This window comes from Felis catus, chromosome B1 (assembly GCF_018350175.1).
Source record: "Felis catus isolate Fca126 chromosome B1, F.catus_Fca126_mat1.0, whole genome shotgun sequence".
NCBI classification, from domain to species: Eukaryota; Metazoa; Chordata; class Mammalia; order Carnivora; family Felidae; genus Felis; species Felis catus.
In genome coordinates, this window is record NC_058371.1 from 132,898,057 (window position 1) to 132,921,551 (window position 23,495).

At 36.7% G+C, this 23,495-nt stretch overlaps 1 protein-coding gene across 1 annotated transcript; it reads right to left on the bottom strand.

Annotated features, from left to right (window-relative positions):
- Positions 1-279: 279 nt before the first annotated feature.
- Positions 280-12,018, bottom strand: DMP1 (dentin matrix acidic phosphoprotein 1). Its single transcript, XM_019829256.2, has 6 exons — positions 11,913-12,018; positions 7,538-7,612; positions 7,042-7,089; positions 4,765-4,797; positions 4,528-4,575; positions 280-2,672 (listed from the first exon to the last, which is right to left on the bottom strand). Exons 2-6 carry the CDS (start codon positions 7,589-7,591, stop codon positions 1,302-1,304), a joined length of 1,554 nt encoding a protein of 517 aa, XP_019684815.1. The 5' UTR covers positions 7,592-7,612; positions 11,913-12,018; the 3' UTR covers positions 280-1,301.
- Positions 12,019-23,495: the final 11,477 nt, after the last annotated feature.

A 23,495-nucleotide genomic window follows, 5' to 3' on the forward strand; every position in this document is an offset into this window, starting at 1 on the left:
CATTATGAACTTTTGGCATGGCCTTAAGCAATGTTGAGAGCTTGCTTCATTTTCTTTCTTCCTTATCTCTAACAGGTATATTTAATAAAATATAAGCAACACATAAAGTAATTTTATCAAAATTCTACCTGAATTATAAATAAAATTTTCATGAAATAATTTAGGAAAATCATTTATTTTAATGGAAGAAAGGAAACTACTCTTTAATGTTTTAAAGGAAGAGTTGTTTAATACAGATGTTTACTAATAATTAATATCACTATAAAATAAGCACACATTTCTTCTAGATATTATTGTCTTTATTACAAAACATATTTTATGTTGAGGTAACATTTCAAAAGATATTTGGCAAAAATCAATTGAATTCTATGTACACAATTTCGCTATGTGCAACATATGTAAAAGACTCAGAGAATAGTTTTCCAGCATTGCACATAGACTGACTTTAGGGAAAAAATAAAGCTAAAAGTTATCTATTATTCAAAGAGGGATCTCTTTCTACTATTTCCCACCCAGCCTTCCATATCATATCACCAGTTGTGAGTGAGGCAGTGTTCATGGGAATTCCGCAAAAAGCATCAAAACAAAGTTTTGTTTATCCAAAATACCTCCTGTGCTGTAATTTGAAAGTGTTTTCACAAACTAAATATTTCATCATATAGGATTCACTGTTGCTTATCCCAAGGATAAACAGAATTCTCTTGTCTTCAATGGAGAAATCTTATGCAGTGCTCCAACTCTAGTGTCCTATTTTGAAGCCCTCCCTGATTATCCAAGGCAGTTAGTCCCATGTTCTGTGCTTCCATGTATTTTGATCATACCTCTTACAGCACTCACCACATTGCATTGTTATAATTCTTGTTTCCCTCATATGTATCCCTCTTTAGCTTTTGAACTTTATTTATCCCTCTATAAGCTCCTCAGGAGCAAGAAACAAGCCTTAAGCTTCATTATATCCCAGCACCTAGCACAGTACCTGGTACGTAATAGAACCTCAATAACTGTTATGTTAATGAGTTAGTAACTATTTCAGTTGTGAAGCTGTACATCTTTCCTTGCTTCCAGTCTCATTGAGTGTGTTCTGGTATCATTTGACAGTATTTAAACCCCTATAAATTGGTGACACTCTAGAAACAAATATAATATCCAGCATTTCCTTTCAGAAAGAAATGGCCTCAGGTTGTCCTTCTGATAAAAACATCAATAAATTATAGTTAAAATGATTTCCCTATTCCCCAACCCCCAAGACTCCTGTATGTGAGAGCCACTTCTTAGGAAAGCTAGTGATGCTGATGCTGATGCTAATAGCCATCTTGGCAGTCATTGTCATCTTGATCCCCAATGGGTTTGTTGTGATAAGCATCAACTGTTAATTTTCTGCTTTCTATCTCAGTGTTTTTTGACTGACCATCTTCCTCACTGCTTGATTTGCTCTCAGTAGAGTTGCTGTCTTCTTTTGATTTGCTGCTGTCCTGAGAATCACTGACATCATCTTCTTCAGACTGGCTGTCCTGCTCGGACTGGCTTTCTTTACTCTCGCTCTCTGCTGAGGCACTGTGAGACTGGAGGCCTTCCTGGCTAGAACTATTCTCGTCCTCAGTGGACTCTGGGCTTTCCTTGGATTCACTGTCATTGAGGCTTTCATTGGATTCACTGTCAGCTTGCTCCTCTCTTGATTCACTTTCTGAACTAGAGGGATTGTTCAAGCTGTTCTCTTCACTGGAGTCACTATCTTCCTGATCTTCTGAGTAACTGGTGGTATTATCTGGGTTGTCACCCCTGGACTCACTCACTACATCTTCCTGAGATTCACTACTATTTTCTTGAGATGGCAGATCAACCTCTTGACTAGATTCACTGCTGGGGTCTTGTACATTTTGACTGTCTTCTTGAGACTGATTCTCCTCACTGTCTTCTAGAGATTCACTTTTGCTGTTTTCCCTGGATTGGCTGAGGCCAGCATCTTTGGAATTGGTGTTTTCTGTGGAGTCACTCTTGACATCTTCCATTATGTTGCTATCATCAAGGTCACCTATGTCATCCTCCTCAGAAATGCGGGACTTTCTAAAAATTTTCCTCCTTGGATACTCCATTGATTGGCTGTCAACTGAATCCTGAGTGCTTGCTTGCTCATCACTCTTTCCTTTTGATTCGACACTAGCACTGCTCATTCTGAGGTTGCCTTTCTCACTCCTGATAGTGTCTGGATCATCATTCTGCATTTCCTCATCATCAAACTCAGAGCCATCCCCATGGCTACTATCCCCTTCACTGCCACCTCCCACCCAGTGTTCCTCACTCTCACTATCTTGAGCAAAGCCACCTCCCTCAGACCTGCTCTTCACCTCATTCTCATTGTCAAGGTCCCTGCTGTCACTGGTAGTATCTTGGGCACTGTCTTCCCCTCGTGGTGCACTGTCTTCCCTGGATTGTGTGATGTCAGCCGAGTCTTCATTACTTTTGAGTCTGGAGTTTCCTTCTTGTGTCTCTTCAGGTCCTGGCCCATTGTCATCATCACCAAAAGTGTCATCTCCACTGTCATCTTCATCATCATCTTTATCATCTCCTTCTTTTCCTCCATTCCTAGAGAGGCCACCAGCTGGTCTATGCACATGTTGATGATCATCAAGGCCCTCCTCTGATTCAACACTGTCACTAGGGTCTTCATTGGCCTGGAGTTTGGGGTTAACAAACATGTCAGTACTCCAGGAGCTGATACAGAGGGTATTATCTAGGCTCTTCCTACTTTCTTCTTCTTATGTCCCTCCTTCTAGCCCATGATCAGTTTTACTGCTCAATAACATCTCTACCAGAGGTTAAAGAGGAAGGAAGAGGAGTTGAAACTCAAGTCATTCCGTTTTATATAGACACAGTTCACTCAATGCTGTAGAAATTTTCTCAAAAACCTTTATAGAAATCACATTTATGAAACTCAAATCATATTGTAAGTCTGATCCCAGGAAGAAACTCTCAGAGAATTTTTTTTGTACATTAAAGAGATGGTTTGTAATACTCATCAAATTGTTTGGTTTAAAACAGAGTTTTTAAAAATATTGGGTGATTTTTAAAAGACCCAAATATTTTTTTCTCAACTCTGGGGGGAAAAATGTACTAGGGCAGTATAATGAAACCTTTAGCTAAAATGATAGTAAAATATTATAGTAAGATATACATCTCACCCAAACCGTATTTATACTTCACCCACACAGGCAGAGTTGCCCGTAGAAGGCTTAGCTAAAAGACTGCAACTAGTGAGACCACCAGGGAAGCTTATTCTAAGTGTGAGCTTAGAGAGATTATCCCCATAAGTCGAACAATTGTATGCTCTACACAGACAAGGAAAGATAGTGAGTCTTCATTCATTATGCTCTAGAAAAATCTGTTCTCTCTACCATACCCCATAGCAGAGCATCCTTGCCAATTTTGTTTTTTTTATTTTTCCACCTGCCCCTACTGATCAATGTCTGACTTTCCATTTGGGAGTACAAAATGATGATATGCTCTTCCCATTGCTAGATTTACACTGGTGTGCTGGAACTAAGCATCTTTTTAGTTCCCATAATTCAATGGCACATATTGCACACTTCTCAAACTGGGACTATTACTTTCATTTGAGAGCTCAGAGAATATGGAGGCAATAAATCACATCTCCAGAAAACAGTCCCAATTCTATGCCTGTAAATTTCTAGACTGTTGCTTTGACAAACCTTTAGTAAATAATGGTGGTAAAAAAAAATAATAATAATTCATCCTCTAACTGGTTGAAGGTAGAGTGCAACATGGGTCAAAGCTTCAGGGAGAAACCTGGTTCCTGGAATCTCTGGAGCCCCACAGGTTTGAGTTTAGTCAAAATAATAGAAGAGCCAAAAAAGTAATGACATTTAGTCTTAGAAAAATGAAAAAAAAAAAAAAGTGTGCACGCAAGAGAAAGAAAGCCAGCTTTTTATTAAAGGGATATAATTATAAACTAAGTCAGCTTTTCTCATTCCCAGAATCACCATTGAGACTGTTTAGACAAGTCATTACTAAAGAAGCTGTTTTATTAAACTTTCTTCAGGGATTTCCTATTCTCTCCTCCAACAAGATACTTAACATGGAGGAGGTCTCTAGACCCAGCAAGTGCTTCATGTGAGCCAGAAGGCTTTCTCTGCCTGATCTGAACTCCAATTATAAAAGCAACATTTTAGAGTGATAAATGAACAATTACTTGTCTATCATGGTTTATGACCATTTGTGTGTGTGTGTGTGTGTGTGTGTGTGTGTGTGTGTGTGTGTGTGTGTGTTTGTATGTGTATTCTTTTTAACTATGAGCCACAATGTCTACATTCTGGCCCCAGTGATATATATGGAATGAACATCTGAATTCTCCCACTCATTTTTCTTTTCTTATTTTCTGGGACTATTTAGCTAGCATAACCAAAGGTTAGAAAATATTACATTTAGAATTGTTGCCAGGTAATTTAATCTAACATCATTTCCTTCAACTCCTAAGTAGTCTGAAAAGTTAAGAAAGGTCTGTTTAATTACCTGTTCCTCTGAGCTAACTTTACTTTCTTCAGATGACTCACTGCTCTCCTAAAAGGAAAAAGAAGTTGTTTATTTTTCCTGTTAGTAATTCCCAAGGAAAGAAAAATATATGATATACATCAGTTGCTTGCGGTTTGGATTTACTGCTGTCCAAATGGCCTAAGGTGATGAGAAGAGTGTTAAAGTAAATTTACTTTATGAGATGTTTATGACCAAAAAAATGAACAAGATAGTTACCAAGGGTGGTGTTGGTGTCTGAGCCAAATGACCCTGTAAAAAAAGGAAGAAAAACAAGTTACTCCTTCACAGATGGACCATGTCTTGCAAATATTTAAAGTCATTTTAAGGGATTTTTTTTCAGTTTCTTGTCATATATTTTACATTTACATGAGGTATGACATTTTACGGTGAAATGGCAAAAAAAAAAAAAGTGAATGTGAGGTGACCCAATGGCCTGGAAAAGATCTTGTGGGAAGGTTTTTGTGTTTCTGATACTTCACTTAGAGAAAAAATATACTTTCTTTGAAGCTGGTTGTTCATACAACCTGGATGAAATGTAACATAGGAAAGAAAAACAGCATTGAAGCTTAGAACCTAGATTTAAGTCTCAATTAGCTCCTTGGTTTTGGTTTTATCCCTGAAAACCAACTGTCTGATGTTAGTGCTGAAATTCACATATTCCAGGAAACCCCTAAGTCTTGGGTAAACTGCAATGTTTGGTCACTCTGTGAATTTGAGCAATTCCCTTCACCTGTCCAATGTCAATTTCTTATTTATAAATTAAGAATATTAGCAACAACTGTGCATACTCCACAGACTTGCTGTGAGGATGAAATTGGAAACATCTTGAGAATTTTCAGTATGATATAAAGAAACAATGCATTTTGAGAACATCACTTCATAAAATTCAGTAGTAGATAAAACTGAATTGAGAAAGCCACTAAACACTTCTTGAATCACATAAGATCACCTCCATGAGGAAAAAAAAGAAAAAAAAAACAACCAAAAACCTAAGTCTGAAACTTAATCAGGGCATAGTTCTGATTTATTTCACTTTTTTTAATCCTGGTGCCTTCTCCTCATCTACACTCCCCCTTTCCCTCAAGCACAGCAAAATCCTCAAATCCCTCCTGGTTCTAAGCTGCTAAGTGATGGTTATGAGCTGCAGAGTACAGCACTGGAGCTGCTATCAACATGTCTTTAACAAGCCTCTCAGCTATGCTAGGCAGGGGTATCTCCCCAGAGGAAGGAGATATAATCACTCTAAGTCTTTGCCCTGTGACTCTGCAGGCAGGCACAATGGCAGGCTCTCAGAGATAACTCTGTCAGTTATCATTTGGAATTAAGGGATGAAAAGGAGCAAGACATTGGTATTTTTCTCATGCCAAATGTTTGCGGTACTCTAGAGTGTTTGGTTGAATAAGAGGGAGGATCTGCAGTGGCTACTTTTCAGTTAAACAGCAGAAAGACATCTCTGATGAAAGTTCATATAAGAAATCCTGCAATGTCTATTCTAATCTCAGGCAGGGGCAGGACCCCATCTCAAGCCTCTGACATTATCTGGCCACCACTAATAATGTTGTGCCCAAGCTGCATCATGTGCAAAAGCCAGCAGGAAACAAGGTCATGAGCAAAACACTCTTAGCATAAAATTTTAAGCATTATTTGTAGTTTCAATCTTGAGAACCTACTGGCCTTCTAGACTTGGCCCCTTCCTGAGAGGGATATAACACCCTGATAGAGAATGTGGATTCTGGAGCCAGGGTGACCTGGGTTTAAAGTCTGGCTCTAACACTTACTAACAGTGTAACCTAGACAGACTAGGTTACTCCCTGTGTCTCAGTGTTTTCATGTAAAGCACAGAACAGCCTGGCAATGGTTCTTGAGCCATTCAGAGTCAACACACAATCAACATTTAGGTGTTATTCCAGAGACTCTGGTATCCTCTCATTCTTCTTTCTCTTCTCACTTTCTAAGACTTGACCTCTTGCCTTCCAGACATCTCCTGGTAAAACAGATCTCTCGTCCTAATTGTTTAAGAGCAGTCTTTTTTTTTTTTTTTTTTTTTTTTTTGGAGAGAGCATGAGCAGGGGAGGGAGGGGGAGAGAGAGAATCTTGAGCAGGCTGCATGCCCAGTGACATGGGGCTCAGTCTCTCAACGGTGAGATCATGACCTGAGCTGAAATCAAGGGTCAGACGCTTAACCAGCTGAGCCAGCTGGCACTCCAAAGAGCAGCCTTGGTTCACTGTCATCCATCCCCTTCTGCTACTGCACACATCCATTATGAAAATAAAGCTAAATGGAAAAAATGCCTCCTTACCAAATTATACTATTAAGTTGAAGTCGAAGCATTATATGAATTAATTTTTTTCATATGAACTAGAAATTATAGCCCTATATCTTAGATTAAGGTATTCATTAAATCATTAGCAGTTTCAACATTTGCAGTGGAGCCAATTTGGTTATACTATTATATTAAATTAAAAATATTTTTTAATCTTGTTTCTACTCACCGTCCATTCTTCAGAGCTCTCAGATTCAGTATTATGATACCTGGCTACCTGGAAAATTTAGTATACATGGTTAGCCCACAGAGAAATTTCCAAGGCAGTAGCTATGGACACTTAGGAGCAGTGATAGTCAAATTTTAGCATGAATCAGAATCACCTAGATACCATGTTAAACCAAAAATTACCACATCCTTAGAGAGTATAGCTCAGTAGGTCTGAGGCAGGACCTGAGAATTTATATTTCTAACAAAATCCTACTTGATGCTGCTGCTGCTCAGGGGATGACACTTTGAGAACCATTGATGATGAAGAAAAATGAGAATCCTAGCTATGTGAATAAACAACATAAGGAATAATTCAGATGATATTTTAAAGAAAACAGCTTCCTAAGAAACTACTGTTTTCATCTAGAGCCAGCCATCTGGCTTATATCCAATGCAAATTGTGGAATCTTAGGTATAAATGGTCTTTTTTCATGTATCTCTGCCATGATACTTACTGGGAGAGCACAGGACAACCCCCAAAGGAACAAAAGCAGGATGCTGGTCTTCATAGCCGGTAGTGGCAACTCTGCCTGTGATGAAGGACAGAAGATGTTTTTCTTAATGCTAAAGAAATATAGCTTTAACTTTTTGACATTTTCTTCCTATTGAAAAGCACAACTCATCCAAATGTCCATCAACTGATGAATAGATAAATAAAAAGTACTGTATCTATACAATGGAATATTATTCACCCATAAAAAGGAATGAAGTACTGATACATGCTACAAAGCAGAGGAACCTTGAAAACATTATACTGAGTGAAAGAAGCCAGGCACAATATTGTATGATTCCTTTTGTATGAACTGTCCCACCAAATAGGCAAATCTATAGAGATAGAAAGGATGTGTTTGCCCAGGACTGGAGGAGAGTTTGAGGGTGATAGGTTAAGGAATGAATTTTGGAGGTGATGAAAATGTTCTAAAACTGATTTTGCTGAAGGTTGTACAGCTCTATACAATGGCTAAAAGTTAATGAACTGTACACTTCAAGTGTGTAAAGTATATATTGAATTATATCTCAGTAAACCAGTTAAAAAGAAACCTCACTTCTAAGAGACAAATTGGAAATACTTCAGTGAGAAGGTCTATAAATGCTTCTTCCCTAACACACAAAATAGGACAAATAGAGGAACAAGTAAAGAAAGAGGAATCGAGAAATTTCTGATCAATTCACTTTTATGATAATTATGCACATTACTGTGGCACAGCAACCTGGCAAATATACACCTAAACCAAAATGTACTGATACCATCGATAGGTCATCATCATTTGTCTATATACACACATATATACATACACACATTCTCAGTCACATTTATAACTTCGAAATAATATTGAGACAACATAGATTGTTTTTGCCTTTTGTCTTCCTGATCTGCAGAGGTTTACTATGGCAGCTTACATAGTACAGCTCCAGAAAGCTCTTAATATCTACTGTGCTACAATTGGTCATATATTATACATAGATTATACTAAATTCTTTCATTTAAATGACTAAATTCAGTCATTTGCATTACTGAAGGATCTCAGGAAGATTAGAGCTTTGGGATGTACTTGTGAATTACACTGAGAGAAACATGCCAAATCAAACTGTATTTTCCTGAAGGGTGGCTTCATTTCACACTTCAAGAACTGGTGGTTTGGAAAACAACTTGTTCTGTATCTAAAAATAGATGTACTACATGCTAATGCAAAAGGTTATTGAAATGATCTAAAGGAAAAATAACTTGCCTGGCACTTGTTAGCCTTGTAGTTGCCCTAATAAATTAGTCAGATGGATTTCCATACATTTTGTGCAAAATCCTGCAAGTTTATTTCAGACTTCGCTTTTGTTTTTAAGATACTCTGAATGATTTTAATCTCCGATCTAAGAAATAAGAATACATTGCTCACTAATGTCTGGATATGCTGAATAATGTCTGTAACATCGAGCTCTAGAAGTCATAATCTTATTTTTTAATTTATTCAAGAAAACAGTAGAAATCCGAAGGAAACTGAGAATGTTGCTCATTTCTACTTTCAGCTCAAATGGTCCAATAGATTCTCCCATTTTATATCATGAGCATTATCTCACTTCAACATAGTTGTTCTTCATTTGTGGTATTTTCTTTATTCTAATTCAGCATAGTTCATATTAGTCTTCGTGTTTTGATATTTTTAGTTCTTTTTCAAATCCTCTACCTAAAATTAACAGAAAAACATATGAAAATTCTCAACTCCATCTAAAACAAACCTAATTCAAAAAGATATTACTTCTGAAGGAAACCGGAATATCTTGCATCCCAAAATATGCTTCCTTGACATAAAAATTATTTTGAGCTAAAGGCCTTTGGGAAACAGCAAATGCAAGAAAGATGCTCTGATCCTCCTTTATCTTCCTGAAAGCAAGAAACTCCCATGTGAAAGTTGGCTTCACTACACCAAGAGGAAGGAAGACACTCTCATCCTGAGAGAAGAAAGGTTAAGGCTGAGAGAAATCTGTACAAACCTTGTTAAACTAATCCTGTCTTCCTAATTACTTCCCTGTAATTTACATCCCAGCCCAAAGCCCCTTGTCTTGTCAGTTCTTTACAGGTGTATTGTTCCTTTATCTAAAAGGTAGAAAAGCCTTCTGTGATCACTCCTTCAGGTCTTCATTCTCTTATGAAGGCTCTCATGGAGATGTAAAAATGTTAATGAAACATGTTTGCTTTTCTCCAGCTAATCTGATTTATGTCAGTTTAATTCTTAAACCCAGCTGGAGACCCTATAAGAGTAGAGGAAAATTTTTCCTCCACTCTATTTCCCCTTAGTTCCCACAATCAAAGTTTTTTTTTTGTTTTTTGATTTGTTTTGTTTTTTTAAGTTCATAGGTTCATTTTTTAAGGAACATTTCCCTTAAATGTGATATTCTCAAAATAACTACATGCTAATGGTTTTGGTGTCACAGGTCGAATGAAAATTAGATTGTTCACCATTTTAATTTTCAAAGTGAAATTTGAGTAGGGTGATAATCTCTGATGTTCTTCTGAAAGCTAGCAATATTCCAGACTTGATAAAGGCCAATAGAGTTCTCCTCTTGTGTTTGTTTTGTTGATTCTCTTTTATCTAAATAGGAAAAAAAAACTTAAGGGATGCCCTAAACTAATGAATGTTGTGTATTTTTGCAAAGAAAGTATGTGTTTCCAGTGTTCAAGTTTCTTAGGGATAGAATATTATGAAACATAAGAAAGATGCAGTAACTTGCTTGTGCTTCTAGAAATACCATTTAGCACCCTGACCTAAAGCAGTAATTTCCCGAACAAAAATAAAAGACAGCCTGGGGTCCTGTAAGAGCTGAAGTTGCCTCTCATAGAATATATAGTCTGCCATCAAGCATTAAAAGAAGTCAGATCTTTAACCCTAATTTAGGCTTTCAATTAGTGTTTTTATTTTTTATTTTATTTTTTTAAGTTTATTTATTTATTTTGAGAGAGAAAGCACAAGTGGGGGAGGGGAAGAGAAAGAGAAGGAGAGAGAGAGAATCCCAACCAGGCTCTGCACTGTCATCATGGAGCCTCACATGGGGCTTGAACTCACAGACCATGAGATCATGACCTGAGCCAAAGTCAAGAGCTGGACGTTTAACTGACTGAGCCACCCAGGTGTCCCTCATTATTACTTTTTAAAAATAAAATGGAATTTGGCCAGGATATGATTATATCAGGATTTCAGAAAACCAAACAAGTAAGGCAATAAAAATATCAAATCCTTCCAATTATATTTGTCTTGAGGTCAATTACAATCAATCCTACATCATATGCCTTCAACCACAATAAAATAACTCCAAGGTGCCCTAAAATTCAAATTAAAATTTGGAAGGTGTCTAAGCATTTGAGGCACATTGGTCCACATTACCATTTTGGGGTGGGTAAGTGGACTAATGCCCTTAGAAAACTGTTCACACATTTTAACCAACCAACCACATCAAAGTAGGATAGTGCATTTGGCCCTCAGGTAAACAGAAAGTATAGTTCACTAGAAGCTATTGCTCCTAAAGAAAAGACAGGTTGCTTGAAGTACTGCTATTACACGTGGGATTTTCTAGATGTAACAGAGAATGCATTGCCTGACCACAATTCCCATTTTCTATTATGGAAGACAGACACTCCTGATATAGATGAAGTGGAATAAATGCAGTAAATAAAAATACACATGGATTGGAATATATATTTCTTAAGTCTTCTATGCTAGAAAATGTTTTTAAAAGATAGTTATACTCAACATTTTATTGCATTCTGTTTGCAAGGCATCATGCTAACACAACTACCTAAGTAGACAATACAAAAATATTGTAATTATCACATCCTTGGTTTATTTCAGTAGTCTTAGCATCTTCTTTCAGTTACTCAGTTCATAGTGAATATTATTGGATATATCTAGATTAATAGCATTAAATGATTTTAATTTAAAAGACTATATTTTGGAAGTCCTGCTAGTCTACTTTAGATTCTTTCATAATGTTTTGTAGGCCATGAACGTCATTATATCCATAAAACCTAAATGTAAAATTTTGTTTTGCTAATTAAAGCTAATCTTCAAAATGACTCTCCATAGGCCTCCTAAATGCAGAGGTCTAATTAGAGTAATATAGAGAACATCTGGTTCTATTGACGTAACATGTCACTTGAATATCATTATTTGCTCTGGCATAAACATCAGGCACAAAACTGGGAATCATTTTAACCCAAGGCTCAGCTCTCCCCATCTTTCTTCTGCATGGCATAATGCCTCTCAACATGTATACATGTTTAATATTTTCCAAACATAGCAGAAGTCATTTTAAAATTTTTCAAAAATGAAAATTTCTTACCCTCTTCAGTTCACAAAGACTTTTCCCCAAAAGTCTCAACAATGAGTCTGAAGTTCTCACAGAGGAAATCTATGCCCAGTGAAGCAACTCTTGTGTTGATGTTCTGATGTTCACTTCTCTGATGGTGCAGGAATTTAAACTCTGCTTCAGCTTTTCATAGCCAATCAACCTCAGGCAGGGGGTGACTGACATCACAAGGTGTCACCGGGACTCCAATACACCCACACTTCCTCCAACTTGCAGAGGCAGATTTTCCCTAAAAAGCTCTTGTGGTTCCCAAATGACTAGACTAGTTTCCATTAAATTGAAGATCTTCCTAAAGCTTTATTTTGATTTCTAAATATATGTCATTCACATCCATGAAGGCTTATGAGCATTATAAACAATGACAATGTTTTCCACCTACTGACAGATCCCAGCAGACACATGGATGGGAAAAGGAGAGGCAAGGAGTGGGCAGAAAGTTTCCTGTTAATGTACATTTCCAGGTTGTACATGAAGAACCTTCTAAAATACTAGATTTGCCTAAATTGATGGTGTTGAGAATATAAGCTTTTATCCTCTCCCTTCTTATCTTTTAACAACCTCTACTGCTTACCTCCTTTTCCTCCCATCTCCCTAACCCCTATATACACACAAAAGTCCAAAATTCTTGGTAATCTAATGAAGCATTACTTACAGAATTCTGTGGTGATTGGAAATGTTGTTACCACCCTAAGTAATTTTTGTTTTTAACCAAAAATAATTTAAATCTAACACTTCATTATTCCCTCCAACTTCTTGCCACATTTTGGATTTAACTCTGGTGACTCTGGGGCTCCTTCGTGGCTCAGTCAGTTAAGCATCCGACTTTGAGGTCACGATCTCGCAGTTCGCAGTTCATGAGTTCGAGCCCTGCATTGGGCTCTGTGCTGACAGCTCTGAGCCTGGAGCCTTCTTTGGATTCTGTGTCTCCCTCTCCCTCTGCCCCTCCCCTGCTCGCTTGCTCGCTGTGTGTGTGTGTGTGTGTGTGTGTGTGTGTGTGTGTGTGTCTCTCTCTCTCTCTCTCTCTCTCTCTCTCTCTCTCAAAAATAAACATTAAAAAATGGTTATAAAAAATAACTCTGGTGACTCTTTGAAATCAGAATTGGATAAAGGGGAAGCCTAGATGGGTGGCATATGGAAAAATCAAGTTCCAGGAGACTCTGCCATCACTGAAGATGTAGTGAAACGGATAAAATAGTAATTGCCAGGAGTCTTCAGGGGAGTACTGAAGATTGTTGGAGGGAGCTGGAAGTGAGTTGGCACCTCCCAAAGAGAATGCTTAAGTAACAATGGGATGATCACTGAACAACTATTTAAAGAATATAAGTTACCAAAATTTAACTTCCTCAAGAGTGGAGATATTTGCTTTGTTTACTGGTGTATATCCAGGACCCTAATACCTAGGTTCCTGAGTCATAATAAATACTCAGTAAAGACTTTTATGAATAACTTAATAGATTGCTTTAAAATGGGCCGATCTATAGTTTGTGTGACTCACTCTAATTTTTTGAACATGTTGATGATTTTTGGAAGTTTTCTTTAATGTTTATTTTTGAGTGAGAGAGAGAGAGAGAATGAGCAGGGAGGGGCAGAGAGAGATCTGAAGCAGGTTCTGCGCTGACAGCAGAGAGCCCGATGTAGGGCTCAAACTCACGAACTACAAGAACATGACCTGAGTGAGATCATGACCTGAGCAAAGTCAGACGCTTTAACTGACTGAACCACTCAGACACCCCTGGCTGTTGGAAGTGTTAGTTGATATTCCTACCAAGCTGGTTCTAGAGAATTGGGGTATGCAACTTTATCCAGAAAACAAATGTCAGATATATGAATTCTCAACTTATTCATTGTGAACTCAGTGGGGTGGGAGGGGGCAGAAAATGAGGAGAAAGGAGTCTACTTTGATATAAGGTTGATTAGAAGACCAGACTTAATATGAGGAAGCTATAAATTCCCAATGTTCTGTTCTGGTTCTCAGTTACACTCCCAGGTGGTTTCATGGGTCTTGACTGAGGTCTATCATACAAGAACCTTTTAATCATATGTCAGAGTGGATCCTGGGAAGATTTTGGTGGAGGATGTTATAGGACATTGTTTTAGAATTCAAGATAACTCGCTCATATGGTTGTCTTCTGGGAGTTCAGCTGAAACTCTTATTCTGAACACTTCAGTTCTCCTTTACATGGCCTCTTTTTGTGGCTTGGCCTTCTCACATGGTGGCTGGGGTCCAAGAGCTGCCCAAAATATCACTTTCTATATTCTATGGTCAGATCAGTCACAGGGCCATCCCAGGTTCAGAAGGAGAAAAAGTCTGTGCCTTTTGGTGTGAGGATCAGAATGAATGTGCAGGGAACAGAGGAAAGGTTCAGGCCATTTTGGAGACCGGTTACAACACTACATGACAGGTTATACCCACAAACTCCAAACAAAGTGGCTGAGGACAAACTGCCAACTACCACAAGACCTACGTTATCTATGCAGGAGTAAGCAGTATATGTTCTGCCAAAGCAAGCCCTATGCATGAGTAAGCAGAAGGAAGCATTCGTAACAATACCAAAATCAAAGCAATACAAAAAACTCCTAATTGCCCAACACTGGAAGATGCTAACAAATTCATTATTTTTTTAACAGAAGTGTAGTTGACATACAATATTATATTAGTTTCAGGTGTACAGTATAGTAATTCAACATTTATATACATTATGAAGTGATCGCTATAATCTAGCTACCATTGGCCCCCATACAAAATTACTACGTATTATTAATTATATTCCCTGTGTTATACATTGTTTCTCCATGTCCTATCTTTTATAACTGGAAGTGTGTACCTTTTAGTCCCCTTCCTCTATTTTTGTCCCTGTAACCCATTCCCCCTGGTAACTTCCAGATTGTTCTCTGTATCTATGAGTCTATTTCTGTTTATTTTGTTTTTTTAGAGTCACATATAAGTGAAATAATATATTTGCCTTTCTTTGATTCTTTTCACTTAGCATAATTCCCTCTAGCTGCATCCATGTTAGGGGAAATGACAAGATTTCATTGTTTTTTATTGCTGAGTAATATTCCATTGTGTATATACATCTTCCATTGTGTATATACATCTTTATCCATTCATCTATTGATGTACACTAAGGTTGCTTCCATACTTGTCTATTATAAATAATGCTGCAGTGAAAATAATTATTCATATATCTTTACATATTTTGGATATTAACCCCTTAATAGATACATTATTTGCAAATATCTCCTCCCATTCAGAGGGAAGCCTTATGTTTTATTGCTTTCCTTCTCTATGCAAAAGTTTTGTTGTTTTTTTTTTTTAGTTTTATGTAGTCCCACTTGTTTACTTTTGTTTTTCTTGCCCTTGTATAAGGAGACAGATCCAAAAAATATTGCTAAGACTGATGTCTCATACTACCTATGTTTTCTTGGATTTTTATGATTTCTAGTCTTGCATGTATTTAATCCACTTTGAGTTTATTTTTTATATGGTATAAGAAAGTTTCATTCTTTCATATTTTAGCTGTTCCATTGAAGATTAATTGACTGCATAAGCATGGGGTTTATTTCTAAATTCTGTTCCATTGATCTATGTGTTTGGTTTTGTGCAAGTACCATACTGTTTTAATTGCTATAACTTTGTAATATAGTTTGACATCAGAGAGACATATGATAACCCCAGCTTTGTTCTTCTTTCTCAAGATTACTTTGGCTATTCAGGGTATTTTTTGGTTCCATACAAATTTTAAGTTATTTGTTCTAGTTCTGTGAAAAATGCCATCGATATTTTGGTAGGGTTTGCATTGAATCTGTAGATTTTTTTTTGAGCACCATGGACATTTTAACAATATTAATTATTTCATTTCATGAATATAGTGTGTCTTTTCCATTTATTTGTGTCCTCTTCAATTTCTTTCATAAATATTCTATACTTTTCAAGTACAGGTCTTTCGCCCTTTTGCTTAAATTTATTCCTAGGTGTTTTAATCATTATGATGCAATTGTGAGTGGCATTGTTTTCTTAATTTCTCATCCTGATCACTACAAAATTCATTATTTTAAAACTTTATATAAAAGAAGATAATTAAACATTTATTCTGTGTTTCTTTATGAACTATGCCACTGAGTAACAGATGAGGAAGTTTCTCTTTATAGACATGAATGAAGAAGGAAGGATATAATTAGAACACCATCACTTTGCAAACCCAAATCAAATTGCAGACTCAGTCAGCAGAACCCAGACTGGGAACATTTATAGGACAAACACCCTGATTTCATCAACAACTAAATTCAAGTAAGAGAGCAAGAGAGAGAAACCTATAGATTCAAATAGACCTAAGAGACATAGCAACCACCATGTGTAATAATGTATTAATTTTATTTGTATCCTAATTCCAAAAAAATATGCTGGAAAATATGAAATTTATTAAAAAATTGGAGATGTGAACACTGACTTGAAATTTTATGATTTTAAAGAACTATTATTATTAGCATGATAATGGGACTATAGTACTTAAGCATTCTTAACTTAAAGATACTGAGATACTATGATGTCTAGAATTTGCTTCAAAATAAGTGAAAGATGATAAGTGGGTAGGGAAACAGATGAAACCAACTTTGCCATGAATTAATCACCCCTGAAGCTAAGTATGGACAATAATTATATTATACTATTTCTCTAATTTTATATATTTTGAAATTTTCCATTCTAAAAAGTTATGGAAAAAAATTATGCCTGATACTTAACCAGGCCTCCAGCATGCATAGGGTTATCAAATGTTTTATTGTCTAGGAAATCTATTTCCTTATTTTATGTTATCAATACTAAACTCAGATTTTTTATAATTAAAGAGTAACATTATAAAAATTACAAAATTATGATTATTAGAAACATTACTTAATAATTTAAAGTAGAGGGCTCCTGGGTGGCTCAGTCAGTTGAGAATCTGACCCTTGATTTTGGCTCAGATCATGATCCTAGGTTCATGGGAGTGAGCCCACATTGGGCTCTGTGCTGAACGTAGACCCTGCTTAAGATTCTCTCTCTTTGCCCTCTCCCCTGCTCACACTGTGTCTTTCTCTAAAATAAAAATAAAAATAGAATTTAAAGGACAGTCTATACAATTTAAGTGTATGAAGTGCAGATGGAATAGATCATTTTATTGTATGTGAATTACATTTATTAAAATGCAAACTCAACACAATGAGCATTCAATAAGATGTCCTGATAAGATACATAAATTAAAGATTACAATTATCGCTTCTTCCTTACTCATGTGATATTATAGTTTTGAATTTAAATGGGTGAAATAAAACACACTAAATAGTGTGGCATCTTTCTCCAGGCAATATTCTTATGAATTAGTATCTTGTTTTCATTTTAAAACATGTAATTTAGGTAAAGTAAGGTTATTTTCTGGGGAAAAAATGAAACTTTTTTAAAATTCCAATATAGTTAACATTCAGTGTTATATTAGTTTTAAGTGTACAATATAGTGATTCAACATTTTATCCATTACTCAGTGCTCATCATGGTAAGTGTACTCTTAATCCTCTTCACCTATTTCTCCCATCCCCCAACCCACTTCCCCTCTGGTACCATCAGTTTGTTCTCTATAGTTAAGAGTCTATTTTTTGGATGGTCTCTTTTTTTCTTTGTTCATTTCTTTTGTTTCTTAAATTCCATGTATGAGTGAAATTTAATGGCATTTGTCTTTCTCTGACTGACTTAGTTCAACTTAGCATTTCTTCTCTAGATCCATCCATATTATTGCAAATAACAAGATTTCATTCTTTTTTATGGCTGAGTAGTATTCCATCATGCATCTATGTGTCTGTATGTATGTGTCCATATACACCACAGCTTCTTTATCCATTCATCTATCAGTGGACACTTGGGCTTCTTCCATAATTTGACAATTATAAATAATGCGGTAAACATAGGGGTGCATATATCTTTTCACATTAGTGTTTTGTTCTTTGAAACAATTAGGTTTTTTAAGTTTGCATTTGTATATTTGTCAAACATTTGCTCAGCTGTTGATTTTTATATTTTCTTTGTGTTAGAAACTGTTCTAGGCACTGGCAACTACCTTAGATTCTACCAATAAAAAAAAACACATGCAAAGTATTAATACAATATAACATCACATCTTAAAGAATTAATAGGCTCTGATAGATAATACAGTTCCTTAATCTATACATATGTATTAAAAAGACTTCTAGCGCCATATTTTTTTGTATGAATTCAAAAAACACATACCCAAAACAACACAACAGAGTTTTCTAAGTTATCCTTACGTTAAAAGACATACAGCAAAATACGAGATTTCAGCTGCCTGCAGAATATGAGGAATGGAGAAGAGATAGAGTGTGGGGATTGAAGCTAAAAGGAAAAAAAAATAATAAAATAATAGCCTACCATTAGCTTAAAATAATTAATAACTCAGTTGTCTGCTACCTAAGGCAAAACAGCAGTGGATAAGGTAGAATATGTAAAGGAAGAAAAAAGGAAAATACTGCCTAGAATTATTACATATCATTTTCACTCACATTCCATCAATGGAATTTACTCCATTCATGATAATGAATGATATGGCCATATCTGAATGCAAAAGTGCAGAGGATGTGGTCTTGAGCTGGACAAGTGCCTCCCAGAGACAACTCTCCCCATTGTAGAAGAAAGAGCACACATGGTTAGTGGATAGCTAGATTTTCTGCTTGTCTGCTAAAAGCTTCTGAGCTTAAGAATATGTTCAAAGAGGGACACCTGGGTGACTCAGTTGGCTGAGCATCCAACTTCAGCTCAGGTCATGATCTCGTGGTCTGTGAGTTCGAGCCCCACGTCGGGCTCTGCTGACAGCTCGGAGCCTGGAGCCTGCTTCAGATTCTGTGTCTCCCTCTCTCTCTGCCCCTCCCCTACTCATGCTCTGTCTCCCTCCCCGCCCCCCCCAATCAAAAATAAACAAACATTGAAAAAAAAAAGAATATGTTGAAAGATATGCAGTAAAAGGAATTTGTCAACCAGAACATCCAACTCAAATAAAATTAAATAAGCTGTTATTATGGGTCCTTGCATTGGTTTACTCATTTAATTCTTACATTAACCCTATGAAATAAGCACTCTCATTATTCAAAATTACAAATGAAGAAACTGAAATTTCAAGAGGTTAGGTAGCTTGCCCAGTATCCCATAGTCAACAAATGACAGAGCAGGGATTTTATGTACTTTTGAAGTCTTTAGTTTCCACCAGCAAGCTGTTTAAATGGTCTTCTTAATACTTTTCTCACTTGGATATTTTGAGGAGAAAGCAACTGTCTCCTTATCCCCCCTTTACCTTGTGATTAGGGAGTGGGGGTAATGCAAGTGTATTGCAACTCTCTCCAGAAAAAAATCTCTCCTTTCCTCTCCTCTCTCTCCCTTATAAGCTGGAAGTGGGTCATCTTGTTTCATAGTCTCTAGGTCTGCATTACATAGATGAGCTGCCTCTTTACATCTTTAGGATGTTAGAGAACTATTATATCAGCCCCTATTGTAATGTTCTTAGCCTTTGAAACCTCATTTAATAGCATGTTGTGTTTTCTGTCTTCACCACTGGACTGTAAACCTCCTCTAGTTCAGGAAACATTTGTCAAAAGCCTGTTGTGTCGAGTACTGTGGTGGGCATGAGATATAAAATGAATAAGTTATAGTTTGGGCCCTGGAGGAACTTTCTGGGATCATGGAAATGTTCTATATTTAGATGGTTCAGTGTGGTACCCAGTAGCTGTACATGGCTACTGAGCTTAAAATGTGGCCAAAGGAAGTGTGGAACTGAGTGTTTACTCTTATTTAATTTTAATTAATTTAACTTTAAATGCTCAGTTAACACATGGCTAGTGGCTACCACATGGTGCAGCACAGATTTAGAGGAAGAGTAGGCAATTCTTTCAAATCAAAACCACAATGAGATACCAGCTCACCCCTGTCAGAATGGCTAACATTGACACCTCAGGCAACAACAGATATTGGATGGAAAACAGTATGGATGTTCCTCAAAAAATTAAACATAGAACTACCCTACGACCCAGCAATTGCACTACTAGGTATTTATCCAAAGGATACAGGAGTGCTGTTTCAAAGGGGCATATGCACTCCAATATTTATAGCGGTGCTATCAACAATAGCCAAAGTATGGAAAGAGCCCAAATGTCCATTGACTGATGAATGGATAAAGAAGATGTGGTATATACATACAGTGGAATATTATTCAGAGATCAAAAAGAATGAAATCTTAGCATTTGCAACAACATGGATGGAACTAAAGTGTATTATGCTAAGCGAAGTTAGTCAGAAAAAGACAAATATATGATTTGACTCATACGTGGAATTTAAGATACAAAACATATGAACATAAGGAAAGGGAAAGAAAAATAATATAAAAACAGGGAGAGGGACAAACCATAAGAAACTCTTAAATACAGAGAACAAACTGAGGGTTGCTGGAGGGGTTTGGGGTGGGGGGGGATGAAAAAAACAACAAGATATATACCAATATGTATAATGAAAAACAATGTTGAGTTAAAGAATACAAAAACAGAAGAAGCCATATTGTATGATATCATTTATATAATGTTTGAAAGTAGGCAAAACTATAATGATAGTATTTTAGAATGCATAAAAGCAGGGAAGTGATTACATAATTAGAATGAGAGCTGCCTTTGGGAGCAGGGAGGGGATAGAGGTGGGGAAGAGGTGTGGGAGAAGCTACTGAGGAGCTAAGCAGTATTGTTTTGTAACTTGGTAGCTACATACACATTTGCTTTGTAAATTTTGTTAAAGTTATACATTTGTTTTATGTCTTTAGGTAAGTGCGTATGTATATACATATGTATATACATATACATATGTAAGTGTATGTGTGTGTGTGTGTGTGTGTATAGTCTTTTAGATAAATATTCTTTTTTTAGAAAATTAATATTGAATGTGATCGTTAAGGTCAGCTCCTCTGAGTTCCTGATGCAGTTTCACCATTCTAATCTTAAGTAAACAAGTGCTTGTAATATTTTTACACCAGAATTTTTTGAGTTTTTAAAAATACTTCTCTTCTCCATAATGGTAGTTAAATTAATTCTTTGTATTGAGGTTTGGGAGTGGATAAAAAAAAATTTAATTTTCCTATTTGTGAGAACAGTTGAAAATTGCATCTTGCTATTTGGAGACTTTGGGAATTTAACAATACCACAACTTAGTTATTTGAAAAAGGTTGATTTTAGTCTGCTGCAGAAATTGATTCTTTTCCAATCTGGAGACCTCAGAATGTTCTGATCTTGGAGAAAATTGCTAGTAGAATAAAAACGGATAGCACTGAGTACATCATGTCCCTCATTTTTCTTTGCCAATCTTAAATGATGCTTAGAATAGACCATAGCATCAGTTCTCCAAGTTGTCCTACTTGGGACTTCCTTTTTACAACTCTCCACAAGCCAACCAATGAAAAAACTGCAAAAGAGTCAACTCTTAGTTTGCAAAAGGAAAAAGGTTTTCCTGGAAAAGAGTAGCTGAATCTGAAAGTAAGCCTTTTAAGATGCATCTTATTGTCAATGACAGACCAGTAGCAGTCATGATAGAAATGTGTGAAAACCTTCACTGACACCATCTAATAAGACAAGAGATAACAGGTGCCGGCAAGAATGTGGTGAAAAGTTAACCCCTATACATTGTTAATGGGAATGTAAGTTGGCCCAACCACTATGGAAAATAATATGGAGATTTCTCAAAAAATTAAAAACAGACCTACTGTACTATCCAGCAATTCCTCTTCTGGGTATATACCCAGAGGAATTCAAAACAGGATTTTGAAAAGATATATGCACTTCCATGTTTATCACAGCATTATTCATAATAGCTAAGATATGGAAACAACCCAAATGCCCATCGTGAATGAATGGATAAAAAAGATGTGGAAAAGATTCCATATACACAATGAAATATTATTCAGCCATGAAAAAGGAATGTGACTGGCTTGTCCTCCCATTTTTGAGAACATAGATAGACTTTGAGCACATTATGCTAAGCGAGATATGTCAGAGAAAGAAAGATCTGATACTTGTCTTTTATAGTTTGTCTCTATTGGGTAGTTCTAGTTCTCCATTGACCTTAATCATAGGGCATGGTAATACTAAGAGACACCCTAACAGATCTCCTGTATTCCAGACATAGTCTCCCTTACCTCCATTATGGGGTAGTAGTTCAATTTCACCTTGGTATCATAATCAGTCACCCAGCCAATACCATAACTCTCTTGTTACCTGCTGTTTCAGAGGCATGAGAAGCTCTAAGAGGCCAGGCAGAAATATTAACTTCCAGTCCAATGGAATAATTGTTGTGTCTCTTTGGTGGAAACATTCCTCCCTCTAGAACTAAGACCTCCAGATCAGCAAAGCATAAAGTCACAGTTACAGGAAGCAAAAATTTTGCCAGTGGATCACTAGAGACAATAGTGAATGGTGCCACTCCAATTTCTACTTCCATGATTCCTAGACTCATGAATCCTACAGTAGAAACAGCACCATATATTGGATACTGATTCAGAGCACATGCAGCTTTCTGTGGAACTTTGCCCCAGTGCAACTTATTGCCACCTGGCTGGCATTGTACTAAGTCTTCAAAAGACCATTTTACCACTCTATCAAGCCAGTCACATATATACCACTTTCATTTGATGATGAAGTATCACTGTTCATGCCTAACTTTATAGCTTCATGAGTCAGGTAACACCTAGTTCATGATAGGAAGCTAATGTCATGTGGTAACATGGTAACACGTGGTCAAGTGTTCAATCTCTACAAAGGCTCAGTAGCAGGCCAGGAGCTGTTTCTCAACAGGAGAGTACTTACCTGCAGATGATGTCAGGACTTTGCTTCAAAATCCTAAAGGTCTATGATGCAACTCACCTGTAGGGGCCTCCCAAAGGCTCCAAACATCATCCCTATCTGCCATTGAAACTTTATGTACCTTTGGATCTGCTGGATCATTTGGACCAAGTGGCAGAGCATCTTGCACAGCACTTGGACCTGTTGCAGAGCCTTCTCTTCTCTTGGACCACAGTCAAAACAAGCAGCTTTTGGGTCACTCAATAAATGGACAAGAGTAACACTCCCAAAAAATAAATATATTGTCTCCAAAATCCAAAAAGGCCCATTGCACCTTGTGCCTCTTTCTTAGTTGTAGGAAGGGCCAGATTCAACAGTTTACCTTTCATCTTAGAAGGGATATCTCAACATGCCTCATACCACTGAACCCCCAGAAAGTCCACAGAAGTAAAAGGCCCCTGAATTTTAGTAAGATTTATGTCTCACTTTCTAACATGCAAATATATTACCAGTAAATCTAGAGTCGTTTCTACTTACTCGGTCCAGTCAGCAGAATCTCATGAGTTGCATCAGCGTAATAGACCAATGTGAAGTCTTCTAGAAGGCATAAGCAATAAAAATTCCTACAAAGTAAATTATGACATAGGGCTGGAAAGTTGATAGGTATAGTGAAGATAAAAAGTGAAGGTGTATTACTGCTTTGCA